The sequence below is a fragment of the Cannabis sativa genome, chromosome 7 (genome assembly GCF_029168945.1).
Source record: "Cannabis sativa cultivar Pink pepper isolate KNU-18-1 chromosome 7, ASM2916894v1, whole genome shotgun sequence".
In the NCBI taxonomy this organism is placed as follows: Eukaryota; Viridiplantae; Streptophyta; class Magnoliopsida; order Rosales; family Cannabaceae; genus Cannabis; species Cannabis sativa.
The window spans coordinates 2005482-2025108 of record NC_083607.1 but is presented as its reverse complement, the minus strand read 5'-3'; the positions used below and the strand labels follow the sequence as shown (position 1 = coordinate 2025108).

At 30.3% G+C, this 19627-nt stretch overlaps 3 protein-coding genes across 3 annotated transcripts; 2 read left to right on the top strand and 1 right to left on the bottom strand.

Annotated features, from left to right (window-relative positions):
• Positions 1-6453: 6453 nt before the first annotated feature.
• On the top strand, positions 6454-7462 carry LOC115697662 (homeobox-leucine zipper protein ATHB-52). The gene has a single exon (XM_061101574.1). The coding sequence runs from the start codon at positions 6575-6577 to the stop codon at positions 7166-7168; it is 594 nt and encodes a 197-aa protein (XP_060957557.1). The 5' UTR covers positions 6454-6574; the 3' UTR covers positions 7169-7462.
• A 1731-nt stretch (positions 7463-9193) lies between these two features.
• LOC115698236 (uncharacterized) lies at positions 9194-14894 on the bottom strand. The gene is made up of 9 exons (XM_030625437.2): positions 14586-14894; positions 12493-14255; positions 11129-12356; positions 10607-10938; positions 10314-10511; positions 10056-10207; positions 9882-9973; positions 9751-9783; positions 9194-9621 (listed from the first exon to the last, which is right to left on the bottom strand). Exons 1-8 carry the CDS (start codon positions 14746-14748, stop codon positions 9761-9763), a joined length of 3951 nt encoding a protein of 1316 aa, XP_030481297.2. The 5' UTR covers positions 14749-14894; the 3' UTR covers positions 9194-9621; positions 9751-9760.
• An 877-nt stretch (positions 14895-15771) lies between these two features.
• On the top strand, positions 15772-19100 carry LOC115696949 (E3 SUMO-protein ligase MMS21). Its single transcript, XM_030623850.2, has 7 exons — positions 15772-15925; positions 16055-16126; positions 16794-16904; positions 17026-17136; positions 17871-18010; positions 18509-18594; positions 18679-19100. The coding sequence occupies exons 1-7, from the start codon at positions 15830-15832 to the stop codon at positions 18813-18815; spliced, it is 753 nt and encodes a 250-aa protein (XP_030479710.2). The 5' UTR covers positions 15772-15829; the 3' UTR covers positions 18816-19100.
• Positions 19101-19627: the final 527 nt, after the last annotated feature.

The window sequence follows — 19627 nt, the reverse complement described above, 5'->3', positions numbered from 1 at the left end:
AGTTTTTCCTCCCGAACTTTCACACGTACCAAATTATGCCCCTTGAATTTTTTTAGCCATTAAAAATTTTCCCTGAACTATTGAGATTGTTAGATTTAAGGACTTTTGTCCAATTTTAGTAAAAAAATTCTAAGATGAATGAAAGTTTAGGGGACATAATTTAGCATATATCAAAGTTCGAGATGCATGATTTGGTAGATATTAAAGTCTGGGTCCTCTGGGAGCATGATTTAGTGCATAAACAATTACCAAAACAGCAAAGGCTAAAAAAATTCAGAAGACATAATTTGATATATGTCAAAATTCGGAGAAAAAAAAAATCTTAATCGGCCTTTAATAAAACAGATAATTTATAGAACATAGCATTAAACATAATATTAATCCTATATATAAATAGATATCTTATCACATATATAATTATGGCATAAAGAGATCAATTATAATAAGTGCAAAATCAGATATAGATTAATATTATTATAAATTCCCTAAAAAAAACAATAAAATCCACACACCAAATATGACCAATAATAATATACATATATACACAACAGTATGTGTTATACATATAGATAAAAATATAATGTATATACACAATAATATGTACTTATCACAATCACAGAGATTTAAGTACCCAAACCAAAGTACATACAATTAATTAATTAATTAATTATCATCTTATAAGTAATATAGAAGACTGAAGACTTGATTCAATGAACAATTCTTGTTTCTTAAACCATATATACATATAATTATGTATATATATGCATAAATAATAAAAAAAATTAATTAATTAATTAATTAATATCTATAATTAAAACTTAATAAAAACCCGATCTAGAAATGTTATGACAAAACTGTTTATATTTTTCTGTATTTGTTTATGCCAGAAACTATTTTCAAGTTGGTTATATTAAAAAAATTATAAATTATTGAAAATTGAGCTCAATGTCCTATTTATATTATTTTAAAAAATATAAGATTTATTTTATCATTTAAGAAAATACAAGATTCAAAATAATATTATCATCTTAATCAAAAGTAATAAATGTTGAGAAAGGTAATTTATAATGTAAATTTTAAATATGGTTTTTGAGTTGGTAATGGCATTAATGTTCATGCATTTAATAATTAAAGTGACTACCAACTTTAGTGTACATGATTGGACTAGCTATTTAGAACTACTTGAAATCTTATTAATATATAATTATTCTATATATATACTAATTTATTTAATTAATTCACTTCAATATACTTATTTGAGTAATATCTTATAATAACAAATAATATAAGATTATATATATAATCGAAATCGAATGGTGCATGAATCATATCATTTAATTTCAACCTTCAACTAGCTAGCTAGTATTATATTTACATATATTTATATATAAATAAATTTATTTATATATAGAAATTAATTAAGGGTGGGGAAAGATTGTTACCCTCTAAACGACACCTTATCATTGATGCAACGTTTGATATAGTGTTCTTTATATGCTTAACAAATCATATACATATCACCCATATATAAATATATATGTATATATCTATGTTATATATTTTTTTGTTTTCTAGTACAAATTACAAAAACAAGATTTGTAATTTTCATAGGGAAATTTTACTTTTTATACTTACAAATACCTAATATTTTTCCCCTAAACACATAACATGTAATATTTGTGGGATATGACACATTTTACAATATCCATAAAATACTCCCATTTACATTATCTCCTATCCCCTCTCTTCTTCTCTCTTTCTTCATACCCATCTGACCCCAATCGGGGTCCCCATCAGACCCGTTGGACTCAAAAAAGATTTACCCAACACATGCATCGAACCCCAATCAGGGTCTCCATCGAACCCGTCGGACCAAAAAGTTTTTTCAGCACATGCATCGGACCCCAATCAGGGTCCCATCGGACCCGTTGGACCCAAAAATAGGATTTTTGCAACACATGCATCAGACCCCATCGGGTCATCGTCTTCCCCAAACTGCGATTTCCCTAAATCGCAGATCTAAACATAAATCGAACCCTAAATTTAACAAAACTCATGGTGCACACATAAACACATACATTATACATTATAACCCTAAAATCAATACCTATCAATACTCCAAATCATATATCACAAAAAAAAAAAAAAACAATGACAAAAAAAAGGGGGGCCGAATCTTACCTTGGACATTTCGATTTTGATGGGGCCGGTGGTGTAGGCGGTAGGCGGTGAGAAGTGCTCGGTTTTGATTTGGGAGGGAGCTGGCGTTGTAGGCGGTGGTGAGGGGCCGGCGGCGTTGTGGGCGGTGGTGAGGGGGTTGGGGTTCGGTTGAGAGAGAGAGAGATTGAGGAAGAGAGAGAGTTGGTGTTGAGTTATGAGAGGGGTATTTTTGAGTTTTAGATAAAGTGGTCATATGTTTTCAATTTTGATATGTATTAGTTTAGGGATAAAATATTAAGGTATTTTATGCATATTTTTTCAAATTTCTCTTTATATATATATATATTACGTATAACATTTAAAAATTTAATTACTCATCTGAAATAATGAAAATACTAATTAATTCGATTAGATGTTGGATGTATTAAATTTTTAGACTTCCTATCCAACATTTGATCTGATCTAATTAGATATTTAAAATTATTAGCATCCAATCTAATCTCATTATAATTGGATATCTAATATTTGATGGTCAGTTGTAATTGAATCGATCAGTTGTGATTGGATTTGATCGATTTATGCACACCCTTACGGTGCTAACTAAGCATCAATCATTGAGGCCTTATAGTGTTAGAGAGTCCCACATTGCTAATGTGTGGAAATAAATTGTGATACATAAGATGAATTTGCTACTCCTCCCATTGCCAATTGGTTTTAAGATGGAACCCCATTCACCTTATTCCCCAAATTCTAATATGGTATCAGAGCAAAAATAAATAAACAAAAAAAATCTCTAGCAACTATCCAACCTATAAAAAAAACTCGATCGAAGTAGAGCTAAGAAAAAATAAGAGAGCCACTAAAAATCCAAAAATACCGATCCAAAAAATAGAGCAAAAGAGCCACTTGTGATCAGGGATAGTGAGCCAAAAAAGAGCTACTTATAATCGAGTTGTCTAAGATAGTGAGCATATAAAATAGCCACCATCTTGAGGGAGGATGTTAGAGAGTCCCACATTGCTAATGTGTGGAAAGATAATAGAATATATAAGAGGAATGAACTACTCCTATTGTCAATTGATTTTGAGATGAAACCCCATTCACCTTATCCGAAATTCTAACATATAGCAATGCCCATATAATCAAGGTTGTGAATTTAAACAAAAGGTGGATGTAGCTATTAGACTATAAAAAAAGATTGAAGAATAATTAAGTCAACAAACAAAATGAGATTATTTTGGAAGAGAATATTTATATTTAATTAGATATATATTTATATATATATATATAATGTTAGAATTAGAAAACGACAATGGCTGCTGTGCAATATATATAAATATATATATATATATATATGAAAATTAATAAAGTAGGTTATTTTGTAACCCAAAATACAGCATTAAATAATAACTAACAAGATCAAATTAATAAACAACGTACTATATCTATATAGGATCATTGATTCACCTATGTATCTAACAAAGTTTCTGTTATTATTCATTATATATTAGTAGGTATCTTGTATATATAAAAAATATTTTTATATATATTTGGTTCTAAGAAAATCATAATTTTAATTAATATCAAATTAATTTATTGCAATTAAAAAGTTTAGTAATATATATAATTAAGTATTTAGAATATTCAATTCAAATTCTTTGTTTGTAGTAGATTAGCTAGTTGGAGTTGGTTTTTTAATTATATATAATTCAAATAAATCTTCCCCAATTAATATGCAATACATAAATATAGTGTATATATAGGTTCATGGTTTGGAAAATTAAATGTCACAATCAAACTATTTTAATTTGGTCATCTTTTACATCATACATGAATTAAGTATCATACACAAGTTGCTTAATTAATTAATGGGGTCACATATACAAACAAACCCTTTATATATATATATATTATTTGAATTTAAGGCTCAAAATCTTTTGTTGAAATCGATAAATATAAACGTGTACATAAGATTAATACTGATTTTGTATTTTGTAAAAATTACTGATAAGATTATTTATTTTGTAATATGATAAATTGGATTCTATATTTTTTACAATTGTACAAAAATACACTACAAAAACCAACTACTTTTAGTGACAATTATTTAGTCACAACAAAAAGTCATTTGTGACTAAAACATAATATATAAAATACAAGTTGTCACTAATTTAGTTTTAGTCACAACAAGTATTATGACTAAAAATACATTTAGTCACAATAAATTTTGATTTTTGTGATAAATACTTTTAGCCACGGACATTTTAGTCACAATATATGAATAGTGATTTATAATTAGTAACAACTATTTTACTTTCAGTCACAAATTTTATTGCGACTAAAAGTAAATTTTTTTGTAGTAATAGTAACATGAGCTCAATTTTCCATACATTTTTTTTAATATAACCAACTTGAAGATAATTTTTAGTGCGATCATATATGTAAAAAATGTACCTAATTTTATCATAACAATTTTAAATTGAGTTATTATAATAACTTTTATTTTAACAAAAAAATCAGTTTAAAATATTATTTTATATTATTTTTAAAATTATAAGGTCTAATTTATTATTTAATAAAATAAATGGTCTATTATTATTTTTTTTTTTTTACAAAATAGAATGCCCGAAATATTCTAATAGCTAATTAATAAGCAAATAATTATGTTATATGTTGATAGATCATGATATCATTGCTTATTAAATAAAGCATATAGAGCAAAATAAATAGTGGTCAATTTTCTACAGCTGCTAAAAGACAAGAGAATATTCAAAACTTTCTCAAAGTTGTCATCTTTTCATTCCAATTATGGAAAGAAAAACAAAAAAAAAATTATTTTATTAATTAGTATGTAATTAAGTTCTTCTTCTACTTGGCTTTAGCTGCTTTTCTAGTTCAAGAATCAAGAAATTAAGATTTATATGGTGTCAACTCATCTCCATATTTTATATATTTTGGTTTAATTGGTCAAATTAGTTATACAAATTTTGGGGTGATATATATCATACATATTTACTTATTTTGAGGGGAAAACTTATATATTCTAATATATTATTTGGTATACAATTATTTGATATATTTTTAAAATTTTATTTACATAAATGTACGCGGACAACACGCTCGAGGAGAACTCAGTGTGGGAATGGTCAGAACCCCGGGGCGAGGGATGAAGAGCTCAATCGTGGAGGTGCCCAATCTGTGAGAGAAGGAACTTATGAAACGGAAAGCTGTCGCTTGAGACGCCGTTTGGATGAAGCACAATGTAGAAACGCTGAGTTAGAACGTATTATTTGATATATTTTTATGTTGTATGTCTAGTTCTTTTATTACTTTTGTTATTTGTATATTATTTTTTTATGCTATTTTGATATTATATTATTATTGTTTGAATGTTATTTTCAAACTTTTAGTTTTTTTGTATCTATATAAAATATTATAAAAACCGCAAAAATATTAAAACATAAAAGTGTAAATTTTTTACTAAAAATAACAATTTATGTTATTTTTTCTAAAATAAAGCTATAAATACTATACATACTTAATTACTTTGAAATTAAGTATAAAGTGAGTTTTTAATTTTTACTAAACACCACATTCATGATCTCACACACACACGAATGGTAATATTTTCTAAGTTCTAACCTAAATTTGAAATATTTTGCAACAAAAACATTAATTAAATATAGTCAAAAAAGGAAAAATATGTACACATATATATACCCTAGTCTTGCGGCCGTGTAACATAAAAATTAATTAAGTAATTAATTAACCTTTCTTTTGAAAGAAACTTCTCTTAATAAGAAGTTTTCCTTTTTAATTAATTAATTAATTAATTAATCACATTTTAATATTTAAATGAGCATTTTGACTTTTTAACCTCTACTAAAAGAAACAGAGAGAGATTTTCAACAATTTCAAAATCTGATTTTTGGACAACACATATATATATTCATACACTATTTATTATTTGGTTTTAACTTATATTATTAATATAATTAATTTTTTATTATATTTATTATATATGAAAAGGAGACCAGATCGAACATTGATCAAGAATTTAAAGAAAGCCAAAACTGACTGGTTAAGTGGCTAGCTATATAGGCTGCTACTTGCTATATATTTTTATATAATATACACATATTTATATATAATTTAGATAATATATTATATTATATATATATATATATATATTACTCTTTTATGTAGGACCAGTCCACGTGAAAACAAAGGCCTCATGCAAATTATTATATAAACCAATATTTGAATCTCTAAAGTAATTCCCTTCATATTATTCTCATCAAAACCAAACCAAAAACTCCTTCTAAGAACACTTCTCTCTCTCTCTCTCACACTTTAAACACTCAAAAAAGGGTTAAATATATCTATATCTATATCTATATCTATATATTATTTGATGGATTATCAACAAGGAGAAAACCAAGAAGGTATAGTATTAGGGCAAAACATGAGTCAAAATAACAAGAAGAGGTTAAGCGACGAACAAGTGAGAGTCCTCGAGAGAAACTTCTGCTACGAGAAGAAGCTAGAGTCAGAGCACAAGCACCAGCTGGCTAACCAGCTGGGCATCCCAGCGCGCCAGGTGGCAGTGTGGTACCAGAACAAGCGCGCTAGGTGGCGAACACAGAGTCTGGAAGTGGATTGTACTACTCTCCAATATAGACTCGATGCTGCTCTGGCTGAGAAGAAACAGCTCGAGAAAGAGCTTCTTGTGCTTCGTGGTGAACTTCACTTAGCACAAGAAGCTCTCCGATTAACCAATAATAATAATAATAATAATAATAATAATAATTTTTCTTCTTATTGTACTAGTGATGATCAAGAACAAGAAGGAGATGGAAGAAGTTGTTCAAGCTTTTCTGATATTAATAATAATCATCAAATTAATGATCATAATAATGTCATTAATAATTATGATCATGATGATGATAATTATGATCAAGTTCTTCAGATAGATCATGAGTTTTTTTCTAACTTGATTGATTGGTAGTAATAGTAATTAGTGATGATCATATTGATATGTATTAATTAATTGCAGCATTATATTATTGGATATATATAATTATATGTATTATTATTATATTATTGATGATGATAGTGTTAATTTGTAATATGATTTATTTTTATTATTGGTCCCACAAATTTAATGATATTGTTGAATTTTTTTTATTATTAATATAATATAATATAATTTCCATTATATATATACATACATATGGTTGAAAGTAATTATTAACATTATATAATTAATTGCACTCTGTTTTGGATTAGTCATGAAGTGAAATTAATCATGTATATTATATTAGTTGTACCAAAAGAAAATTGATGATGGGTTAATGATGAAAGAGATATGCAATGTATATTTATATATATATATATATATATTTAATTTTTATGAAATATGGGCCTATAGTATTAATATATTATATTTAGATTAATATTTGTATATATATTGACAGCATTGTATGTAATTTATATTATTATTTTAACAAGAGAAAGTGTGTTGCCTATAGGAATAGTTATACACAAAAGTATGTTGGTCAAAGCAACATTTATTAATTATTATTATTATTATTTAATTTCTAAGCTTTCTATTCATGGAAAGCATTAGTGGGATTTGTCTCTCATTTGTTCGTGTAAAAAGAAAGTTTAGTTTCAAGGCTTAGTTGAAGTTGTTGTTAGGGTTTTATTTGGAATTTTTACATTATATATTGATTTTTTTTTTTTTATTGTGGGAGGGAATTATTTTCAAAAATACTTTGTATTTTTTGTATTGTGTATTATATTAAATTTTCACTGTTGTTTTAATTGTCCTGTTTTCTTGTTTTACGGTTGTTTTATAAAAAAATAGTATTTTTGTTAAGATTTTCATGTGGTTATAAAGTTGTAAATTTTTGTCTAAAATCTAGTATTTTTATAAAAGTCCCTTTTTATTCTGCACCATCGAGTTGTTCTCGAGTGGTATATGTTTCTTTTTTTCATTTTCATTGTAATAATGTATTTTTTGTGGTGTTGGCTTTAGGTCGTTTATTGTTATCTATTTAGTTTGGTCATCTTTTTATGTGATTTGTGCAACTTGCTTCCGTCTCACTTGTTGGACTTTGTACCTTGAAACTACGGGTGACACCATGACAATTTGTGTTTACAAGTTATTTTCATATCGTGTCAAGATTTAAGTATTATAAGCAAATAATAAATTTAAATCCAGTATAAATTGGTTGACATGATCCGACTCCACATATTTATATCAAGAGTTATTGCTTAATTTTAGTTAAAATATCAACTTATTAACATATTTACAATCTTTATATGACACTTTTATGAGCAATTTAATATATTTATATCCTATTTAATTAAAGAAATATAATTTACATGTAATAAATATAATAATTTTACATAAATTATTGTCATATCACTTTTAGATTAAGTGTGTCACCTCAAAAATTAATTAAACGTGTCAGCCGTATCAACTTAGAAATGACCCAAACCCATTTAAGGTAAACCCAAACCCAAACCATATTCCTCTTTCAAAAAACAAATACTATTAAATTAAAAATTAAGGTAGATCCCATACATATTTCACTGAATTCCACAATTATTGTTTTGAATTCATCACTAAAATTCCACATTTGATAAAAAAAAATTTGATTATCTGGATAAAAAAATCTTTTATTTTGTAATTTATCAATAGTTACAATCTTGATATGAATTAAGGTGACATTTGGTTGGTAGGAATGAAAACTTAAAAATAGAAAGGGAAATAGAAATAGAGATAGAATAGAATAAAATTTAAAATGTATAAAAAAAATTCATATATTAGAATGGTCTTTCTTTCTATTTTAAAATGGGATAGTCATTTCACGAAAAAAAATAGATTCTACCAAAATGGTGGAATGGTCATTCCATTAGAATGACATTCCAATACTTTATTATGTAACCAAATAAAGAAATGAAATGAAAATTGTTTCTTTTCTATTTCATTACATTTAACTAAACGCCACCTAAAAAAAATGTATGGAATGGAATGAGTTTCTTCAATATTATGAATAAACAAGTTTTGAAAATAGAGTACTCAGTTAAGTAGCATTTATGCTATGTTTGGTAGTAAACAAACCAACATGGAAAGATTTGATTTTTCCAACATTTGGCCAAATTTTTTGGGAACAAATAAGATCACATTATTGTTGGCCTCAAAGAATAAGTCAAGTAATTCTTGAGGGAAAAAAAATCATTCAAAGTGTTCCCTATCAGATCAAATCATCTCAATATATACATTATACAGGTACAGATTCAAAGCTAGAAGAACTAACAATAAGTTAAGGGGCATTTTTACCTGGATTAATATTGGTTTCAGAGTCCATAATTTAGAAATGTGGAAAGAGAAGCTCTTGGTATATCTACAACATGTACAGAATCTTCATTTACAAAATTTTCTCTGGGAATCTGTTATGTAAAACAAAAAAAAAAAAGCATCATCACCATTAAACCCCCCAAAAAAATAAAAGCAAGAGGTTGATCTTTCAGTTTTTTAACTGGCAGAAGAAAAGGGAAAGAAACTTAATGGATTCATACCTGTCTTAATTTAAATCTTCATTGGCAAAACAACTATAAAAACAAAAATGTCTGTGTCATTTACTCCAATCAATATTATCAATACCAAACACTCAACAACAATACTAAACATATTACTATATGTTCATTACCTTCATCTATACTGCAAAAGCTTTCTGGGGGGAATATGGTCAGTGGATCCACTCTTTCTTGTGAGGAAACAATCAGAGCCACGCTAGATTTTCTGTTAAAAAATAATGTGAACTTTTTTCAATCATATAACCAATAAATGAAAAATGTCCAAAGACAAAGCAAATTTTGCATACCGAGCCCATGAAGGAACAAATTTTGTGTTGGGTACATCATCTTCTTCCTCTTCATCATCTGAACATTTGTATGGAGAAATATCATATGACTTTTCTAGATTTGCTGTGGCAAACAAGTTTTCAGTTCGTGTTGGATTGTCTAAATTGTTCACCTAGAAAAGCACAGAGTATCAGCAAGAGGCAATTCTGACTGAGTACATAAATAAACCCAAATAGGTTAGACTAAAATGAATATTTGTTCTCAGCGGAAATTTATACCTTCAGAGATTTCACAAGATCACTTGAGACCCCATTATCTTCATGTACAATGCTTGGTCCTCTATCATCAATTGTTGATGCTTGTGTAGCTGCATGTTCAGCTTTTGAAACTCTCTGGAGATTATCATCTTCATTTTTCTGTTCCATCTTTTTATGATTCCTTCTTTTAGATTCCTTAATGTCATGTCCTTTATCATCCTGTATCAATCAGCAAGGTGTGAGTAACTAACATCTAAAACAACAACCGTCACAAATTAAAATTAAGCTAAGAATTTTTAAAACATCATTATTACCATGGTTCTGTATTTGGCATCTTTGTCTTGCTTTTGTGTATGCAACTTTTGCTTTCTTGTTTCCTCACCACGCATCCGTTTCCTTTGCTTTTCTTTCCTCTCTTCTTTTTCCCTTTGCCTTTTCTTTGCTGCCATACCAGCCTCTTTTATCTTCTTTTCCACTTCTTTCTGTTTCTTCTGCAGTGCCAAACGCCTCAGATTTTCTTGCTCGAGCCTTACTCGCTCGAGCTTCATGGCTTCCTTCTTAGCCTTTCGTTCATTGTCTTTCTTTTCTGCAAGACGCTTTGCAGCTTCAGCAGCCTCCAGAGCCTTTACTTTGACATCTCTCTTTCCTGTAAAAATTAATCAAAACTTGCATAAATAGTATATTGGTTAAGTACTGAAAATAAATGGAAATATACAAAACGATATATCAGATTAGATAACTTCATAATATCCACCAATCAACTTCTGCTAACTTACCAAGACCAATTCATTCACTTATTAAATGCAGGAAAACCATTTACTAAAATGGGAAATAACCTGTTATAGCTGCAACTGCTTGTTTTTGTTGAACAAGTGGAATAAAGGAAGTAATATTTGATATGACATTGCTAGGCTTAGGTTCTGTCACAGTCAAACTTGGACCTCCTCTCCTTGAACTGGCTCTTGTTGATACGTTTGGCTTACTAAACTGATTGCGAATTAATCTAGTTTTTCCCTTAGAAGCAGTTGCTCCCATTAACATGCTATGATTCTCCTTATTAATGTATCTTCTCTTACTGCCTGTTCCATTTCCAATATTTTTTCTTGACCTCTTCTGAGTTCCATTGAAGCTGAATTCTGTGTTAACTGAATCTAAACTACTTCTATCAATATGTGGCTCAGTTTCAGATTCAACAAGGTTTGCAATAATTTCAGCAAGTGGTTCTCTTTTTGCTGAGCTTGTATGGATTTCTGAAACAATGCCTTCTTGGTAAGTCTCAGCTACCTCATCTACATTCTCATTTTCCTCACAAATGCATGGAAGTTCGGGTATTAAGCTCATTCGATTCTCAGAGCTATCTGATTTGGATATGATTCTGTCCCAGCCTTTTCGAACTGGAGACATACAAGGTTTCTTTATGTCCCATTCACATTGATTGGATGTATTGGAAAGACAATCTGAATATGTTCTTCCTTCAAAAGCACAGTTAAAGACTTCAGTCATACGATCATTATCATCCACTGGCTTATCCATGCCCTCTAGAAGCCCAGTTGGAACAGATTGGTATAGATTTGAAATCTTGTCTAATCCATAGAAAGTTGAAGAACAGGATACTGGAGTTTGCAAGCAAACAGACCTGCAAAGCTGCTCTAGAATGCTAGCGCGTTCAATTGAAGTCTTCGGAAGGCTCAACTTGTCAAAATTGATTCCCTCATCAGCAAAGCATGATTGTTCATCGTCTGATTGAAAAATGAAACTCTCAAGCACATGCATTGTCTCATCAGCACCAGTCAAGTGCAAGGAATCACTATAAGTCAAAGAATCAGTATTCCTAAGTTGAAAGTTATCTTCGAGATGGTATGAAAGTTGATTCTCTTCTAATGTTCTTTGTGAGATTTCATCAAAGATATCTTTACTTAGATCTTCCACTCTTGCTTCCTCCTTTCCCAAGGCTCCAGAAGACTTTCTGAGCACACTTGAAACATGGTATGATTCCGATTCTTCATCAGCAGAAGTGTAGGGAGTAGTTGCACTTAAATCCCTATCTTTCATATTACAATCATCCTGCAGATACAATATGCAGAGAATGGAATACATGAAAGCTTACGAAACATATAAAAACCATTTTTGATTTGCTAACTCAGCATACTCAATCTAAAATATGGCAGAATATCCAACCAAAGTCAGAAAAAGAAAATACCTCTTGATCTAGAAGCTTTAGTGAAGATTTAGACCCTTTTAGCATGCCACTCTCCTCATTTTGAGGTATCTCTCCAATTTGACCCTTACTGATATCTAATTGAATATTGCCTTGAGGACTTTGAAGGTCTTGGGAGTCTAGGACATGTTTCAGACCATGATCTTTAGAATCCTTGTTGACAAGAAAAACTGCAATTTCTTTTTCACCTGGCAAAGCAAGCAGGGTATCTGAAGAACCACTCCTTCGTTTATTCCGAGTTGAACCCTCAAGCAAGGCATCGAAACTGGTTTTTGCTGTGGACTTTGCTGCAATTTCCCTTTCAGTTGATTGAGAAAGACCAACATCAGTGGCATCATGAGTACAAAACTGAGAATTTTTTGAATTTTCAGTTTCATCCTTGGAAATAGAACAGGGAATTACTATCACTGGTGTTGTGGTCTTTGTCTCATTAACATTGGAGATTTTGGAACTTGATATCTCTTTCAGCCCACTGCCATGCGAACTTTCCCCGACTACTTGTAAGGAAACCAAAGGATCTCTCAAAGAATATTTCTCTTTGGAACTTTTGTAACAATGCTGCAATGTCTGAATAGCAACACTCTTCTCAGCACGAGGTGTTCCTTGAACTGCTGAGACAGCATCTTCATCTACTGCATCCTCCACACAGATTTCTTGGCTTAAAACTTCCCTTTCATCCAACGATAAGTTAAGATTTTCCTGGTGATTCTCAAACATTCCTTCATCTATTACACCTGCAGATTCAGATAAGTGTGGAGAGCTTGTTTCTAACGATCTCCCCTCTCTATCCTTATCAACAGAATGAGCAGTAACCCCCTTGAATCTGGAGGCTATCACATCAGCTTCTGCTGTTATGCAATTATTGTAATGACTTGAAAAATGATTAACAGACATTGGAAGCTGATTAGACTGTTGTGTAACTGCAGCTCCATCCTCCCTGATAACATTATTAGATGAGTCCCTTCCTTTCTCATTGATCCTGTTTTCCCCAACTTTAACTTCTCTTTGCTCCTGGTTCCCCAGGCTAGATTGCTGAATTAAGGGGCCAATAGAATCTGTAAATACAATGCCATCTTCTCCAACAAAATTTGATGAACAACCGGCATTCAAAGAGCTCTGTTGCCTTTTCGAGCTTTTAGTAGAATTCATGGTGCTTTCATTCTCCTTGCGACAAGGATCACTTAGTTTAACACCTTCCACAGTGCAATTGTTGTTAAGGTCATCCTCAAGGAAAGAAATGGGAATTCTTCCACTGAAATTATTGGCATGCTTTAATCTGGTTTTAGCTGTTTTGGAACCAGTCCGAAGCTCAAGAGCCTTCTGCCTTGATTTTGATCTTTGAATCTTAGCCAGCGATAGAGCCGCCTCATGGCTAACTTCTGCCAATCTTGTATCTGTCTGATCTTGAGGAGAGGTAATACTATCATCCTCACCCTCGTTTATCCGATCTTTAACGAATGTATTACAGTGATCTAACGTAGAAACACCAACTGAAGCACATCCAGCATGATCAAAATCATCACATACTTTACTTTCCACACAAACTGAAGCCCGTCTAGCACAATTCCAACCACCCAATTCTCTACTTTCCATAGATACTTTTGAGCACGAACCATTTGGGTGTTCCTCATTTGTAGCTTCCACAATTGGCTTCTCATACACTGAGCAATGACTATATGAAAATGGGATTACAGACCGTGGACGTGATAGAAGAACACCCGAAATGATGTCTTCACCATTCAACTCTGCAAATAACCGACAACATCAGTTTCTTACCCATTGCCAAAAAAGAAAGCTTTTTTACTTACACAATACAAATATATCATAATTGAGTGTTTATCATTGATAATTATCCACTAATCACAAAATATTGATCTCAAAGTCACCAAAACTATGGACATCGCTCCGAGAAAAATGTCAAGAATTGCTCAGACATGAAAATTCACAAAGACAAAGTCAAATACTATAAATGAAACTCAAACTCGAAATAGAAACCTAAGAACTAAAAATTCGAACTTCAAAACATAAATCAAAGTGTCAAAATCCAAATCAATGACCAAAGTGCAAGAAATTACCAGTGTAATCTGAGTTCCAGAACCAAGGCGGAGGAGCGAGTCCTTCAATAAGAAGTTTAGAAGCGAGATGTTTGTCAAAGAGAAGCGTCTGTTGCCTGACCTGGTCGATTATCCACGATTTCCTCTCGAAGATCTGAACACAAAGCTTCTCTATCGTCGACATTTTATCGTTATTTACCTTCACTTCGCAGTCATGAAGAATCCACACACAAAAGTCTAGAGAGAGAAACTCCTCTGAGAGTTTAGAGAGAGAAAACTGTTTCAATTTGATTGGGGAAGACGATGGTGATGAAAATGAGCGCGAAAAGAAAATTTAAATTTAAGAAATTTAACACTAAACGACATGTCGTTTAATTCATAGTTTTCACCGCACAAACTGTCCGCACATCACATAATACATATGGTTTGAAATCATTTGTGGTGCAATTATAATTTACGGTTCAAATCACGTCACACTATATATTACAAAATTATTAATTTTTATAATATAATTTTCTTTTATTTTTTAATATAAGAATAAATATATGTAATACTTTAGTATATATGTTATGATGTTAAATTTTAATGAATTTTTTTTGTTAAAATTTTATTAAATTTATTTTTTAAATTTTTATTATGATATTTTATAATGATGATAGTGTAAATCGCTTAAATTGTTTTGCTCCATACTACATTTTTGCAATGTGGCAAAAACTGTATATGCAGTTTGATTTGAAAAAAAAATTACAACCTAAAGAGATGAAACGACATGTCATTTTTTGAAATATTTTGAATGCTAATTAGTATTTTTGTCCCTCTCGTACTATATAGATTGTTGGATTCAATATTTTTATTCATTTTTTTGAATTTAACTCACGTGACAATTTTTTTTTTTTTACCAAATCGTGTCTCTAAATTTTAATATGTACCGATGTATCTTTCAAAATTTAACATATACCAAATCGTAATCTTAAAATTTCATCCACATTAGGTATATGTTAGTAAAATTAGATAGAAATTCTTTTTTCAAACAATATTTTGAGAGAAATTTTTTAACAACCGGACACAATTTAATACGTATCTAAGGAAAAAAAATAAATCATAATTAGCCATATTGGAAATGAGATTAAACTACATGTCGTTTAATCAATATCCCTTATAAGTGATCTAACGACCTTATTCAGAAGTGATTAAACGACACGTCGTTTACTGAAATTGGATTCTATAAAAGCTCTCAGTTATTTTTTAACATAAAACCCCCAAAAATGGCGTCAAGCTCTGCTTCTCGGGCTAATACCGTCACTGGTCTCATTCAGAAAGCTGCTTCGAATATTTACCAAGATAATCAGAATCTTATTCCGGTTCAAACACTTCTTCTTCTTCTTCTTCTTCTTCTTCTTCTTCTTCTCTTGATAGGAATACTGGCATTTGTAGACATTCATTTATTGATTACTTTTTTTGATAATTTTTCGTTTTTTTTTTTGGTACAGGATATTCGAACGGGTTTTAAGCTTTTCAAAGAACTCGCCGTGGATTTGGAGAAAGAAAATGAGTCTGAAAAAGTAACTCCATTTTCCTTTTTTAATGGTTTGATGTTGAATAATTGGTGAAAATAAGCTTTTTTTCTTGCCAAATTGCTTTTTATTCGAGTAAATTCAAGGAGTGTTAAACGTTAGTTTGTGAATATTAATGCAGTTTACATTTTGATTTCGAAAACGTTTAGGATAAAGAAATAAAAATGGGATTATAAGAATAGAATGGAATTCTTTTTAGTATAAAAAAATAAAAATTGTTGTAAAAAGATTTAATTTTCTTTTCACTGTTTGAATAACATTTCAATATATTAAATGCCACTAAATAACATGTTAATTTAGTCAGTATAGCTTGGGAATTCTTATAGCATCTTTTTACATAAGCCTAAGGAACTTTGAATGTTTATAAGTTGCACTCTACTGTTGGTGTAGAACACCATTCAATTTAGTGTCTGTGCTTATATGACAAGTAATATTCTCTCATTGAACTCTTAACTTTTATTGGTTCTGGTATTGAAATTCAACTGTTGTGATGCAATTTGTTTAGTTTTAGTCTAAGTTCTTTTGTCATTTTTTTGTAGATTCATATTTCTACCCAGAATGTTTATGTAAAAGTTGATCAGAAACTATTTGACTTGTTTTATGTTTTTGATTATTGATTTTAGATAATGAGTGGTCAATTTATTCCTATGGACAGTTAAAAGAGCTGGACAATGCCCATGTTCAGTTGCTGAATGCTTATGTGGACTGTATGAATTTTTCATCAGCAGTTCAATCTGTGGCCGAAAACTACCAACCTGCGCCAGAGGTTCTTGCTTACTTACCCTTCATTGTGCACGGTTTTTATCTCTCAGTGGCCTATTTTCATCTGTTGAGTGTTACTTCCGGCTTTCCATTCTAATCTTTTTTGTTTAATTTTTTTATTTCAGCTTTCTGATTTCAAGAAGCTGCTTGCGACTGAGATTTCGAATGTGCAAGCTAATTCATCAGGAGATGTACAGAACCTTCAACTTAGACACGAATTTAAGCAAGCAATCTGGGTATGGCCTGCTTTTATTTTTAATTTTTGTGGTTTTTCTTGTGCTACCATTATTGGAAAGACATATCCATGTTACTGTAATGCCACAAAACCATCTTAATGTGAACAGTTTATACCTTCTTAATGATATTTAGCCTGGAATGTTTTTTTGTTTTATTATTTTTAAAATGGTTTAGGACCCTAAATTTTCCGAGTTTCATTATAGTGTAGCCACCAAAATAGGCTTCCACATTCTAAATTTCAGTAAACTATTCATACTTTCTCAATCATTACACATTTTTATGTCAAAGATTACTAGAAATAAGACCACAGTGCATGAATTCATCTCTCTATATTCATAATTCAGTGGAAACATAGATGTGTTTTTTGTATTGCTGAAATCATGGTTATGTTTTTAGAATTATTGTTGAGATGATGATTTAAATGTCCCATTCCAAATAGGGATTAAAAAAAAAGTAGTGTAATTTCTTTTAGCCAGCTATATGATGGAAAAATCATATAATGAGCAGGCATTCTTGCCTCAGAGTATCCTGATTTTAATGTGTATAAACCAGTACTGAAAATATTTTATTAGAATGTGTAAAATTTATTTAGATGTGATGTAAGTATACACGAGCACTGATGGATAGGTCTACGATTTTTTCTTCGTTGTATATGTATTATAGATCACTCACCATGCATAATGTTACATTTTTTTTCCTGTGAAAAGTCATCGTTCTGAAAGTATTTCTGCAGAATGTTCATCACTCAGGGCAACCTATGCCCGGTGAAGAGCAAGAGGACATTGTGATGACTGGTACACAGAGCGTTCTTCGTAATATCACTTGTCCAATAAGTGGAAAGCGTGTTACTGAATTAGCAGATCCAGTTCGAAGGTACTATAGGAATTACATGCACCATTTTTCATACTTGTTGTTCTATGATGTTTTCTTTTATTCTTGTTAGTTAACTAATTGATCATACTTGTATTTTTCCTTGGAACTACCTAGATTTGTTAAGGTATTGCCTAAAATAGTTCTTTTTCGCCTATAATATCATCATATGAGAAATAGTTGCTCTAAAAAATTTAAGTTTTATGGCTGTTATTACAATAAATCGGTTTGATCATTACAATATTCTGTGATTTGACAAACAATGCACCGGGAAAGCATGGAAGAAACTTAGTCGAAAGTAACAAATACAATACGAGTGAAGTTAGTGTTATTATGATGTCTGTTATGATCCAGCTTTCTTTCTTGAAACAATGGCTGCAAAATATTTAATACCGATAAGGTGCAGAGAATGAATATAGCTTTAATTCTTGAGACAGTAAACTTTCGTCGTCTTCATTTTCGTTTTTCTTTTATAAGTATTCATTTCTTGACATAATGCAGTATGGAATGCAAGCATGTTTATGAGAAATCTGCAGTCATGGATTACATAAAGAGAAAAAGACAAGCCGCTCAGTGCCCCGTTGCAGGTACTTATTTATTTTCAGTTTTTCAATGAAAGTTATAATCTCGTACTCGAACTGATCTTCTTTTGGCATAATTTTCTTTGTCAGCTTGTCCTAAGATATTGAATCCAAAGAAGGTGGTGTGTGATCCATTGTTACTAATTGAAATCGACGAAATGCGCACACAGTCTAGGGCAACTGCTACTGAAGTTATCGAAGATTTCACCGAGCTTGGCGAAGAATAGTAATGTCAACAACTAACCTCTTTGGATTTTGAATGTATATGAAGCAAAATTTGTACATGCTACTAATGGATGGTAATGGCTGCTTAGATGCTTTAGAAAATTATTTTAGGCCACATTTCAAAGGGAAACAAGTTACTTTTCTTTTCTTTTTTGTGCAATTCAAGAGCATGAAGGTTTAAAATGCCTTCTTAATATGGTAAAAGGTAACTTTTGAACATGGTAATACTAATACTATCTCCAACCTTTATCTTCTAACAAATGAGATAGATTTGGTTGAAAAAGAAATGAGTAAATTATGTATTTTAAAATAAGTAGTGGTAATAATATTGTAATAAAAAATGTGTATTAATATTGCAAATAAAATATATTGATATTGCATTACAAATTTGAAGAAGCTCTAATAGTGCACTTTCTGGCCTTTTGTATGGAAATGGAACATCTTTTAAATCAGACTTGTTTTAATTATAGACATTTTCTTTGTTTCTTTCTCTTGCTTTGATAAAAAATTGCATAAACATTTCTTGAATTTCTATATGCAAAATCCTCTTCTCTTTTATACACAATTACCAATTGACATGAGATTAAGGTTCATGTTTGGGTAGAGAAATTGAATAAGATTGGATTGGATAAAATATGAATATAAGTGTATTAAAAAAAAAAAAACATATTTGATCATTTGCCAACAAGTTAGATGCAATCATTGATTTTTTTTTTCTTTACATAGATGAAGATGGACAAATCATTTTCTAATTGTGTTTTATTTCCAATTTAGACAGTATCAATTTTGCTTAATTCATTTCATTGTTCATAGT

Coding starts and splice junctions, on each gene's coding strand:
- LOC115696949 (XM_030623850.2), top strand. CDS start 15,830: ATGGCGTCAAGCTCTGCTTCTCGGGCTAATACCGTCACTGGTCTCATT. Junction 16,127..16,793: donor AAGAAAATGAGTCTGAAAAA/GTAACTCCATTT, acceptor TCCTATGGACAG/TTAAAAGAGCTGGACAATGC. Junction 17,137..17,870: donor AATTTAAGCAAGCAATCTGG/GTATGGCCTGCT, acceptor GTATTTCTGCAG/AATGTTCATCACTCAGGGCA.
- LOC115697662 (XM_061101574.1), top strand. CDS start 6,575: ATGGATTATCAACAAGGAGAAAACCAAGAAGGTATAGTATTAGGGCAA.
- LOC115698236 (XM_030625437.2), bottom strand. CDS start 14,748: ATGTCGACGATAGAGAAGCTTTGTGTTCAGATCTTCGAGAGGAAATCG. Junction 14,256..14,585: donor CTGGAACTCAGATTACACTG/GTAATTTCTTGC, acceptor GGTTATTTGCAG/AGTTGAATGGTGAAGACATC. Junction 10,512..10,606: donor ATGCCAAATACAGAACCATG/GTAATAATGATG, acceptor TGATTGATACAG/GATGATAAAGGACATGACAT.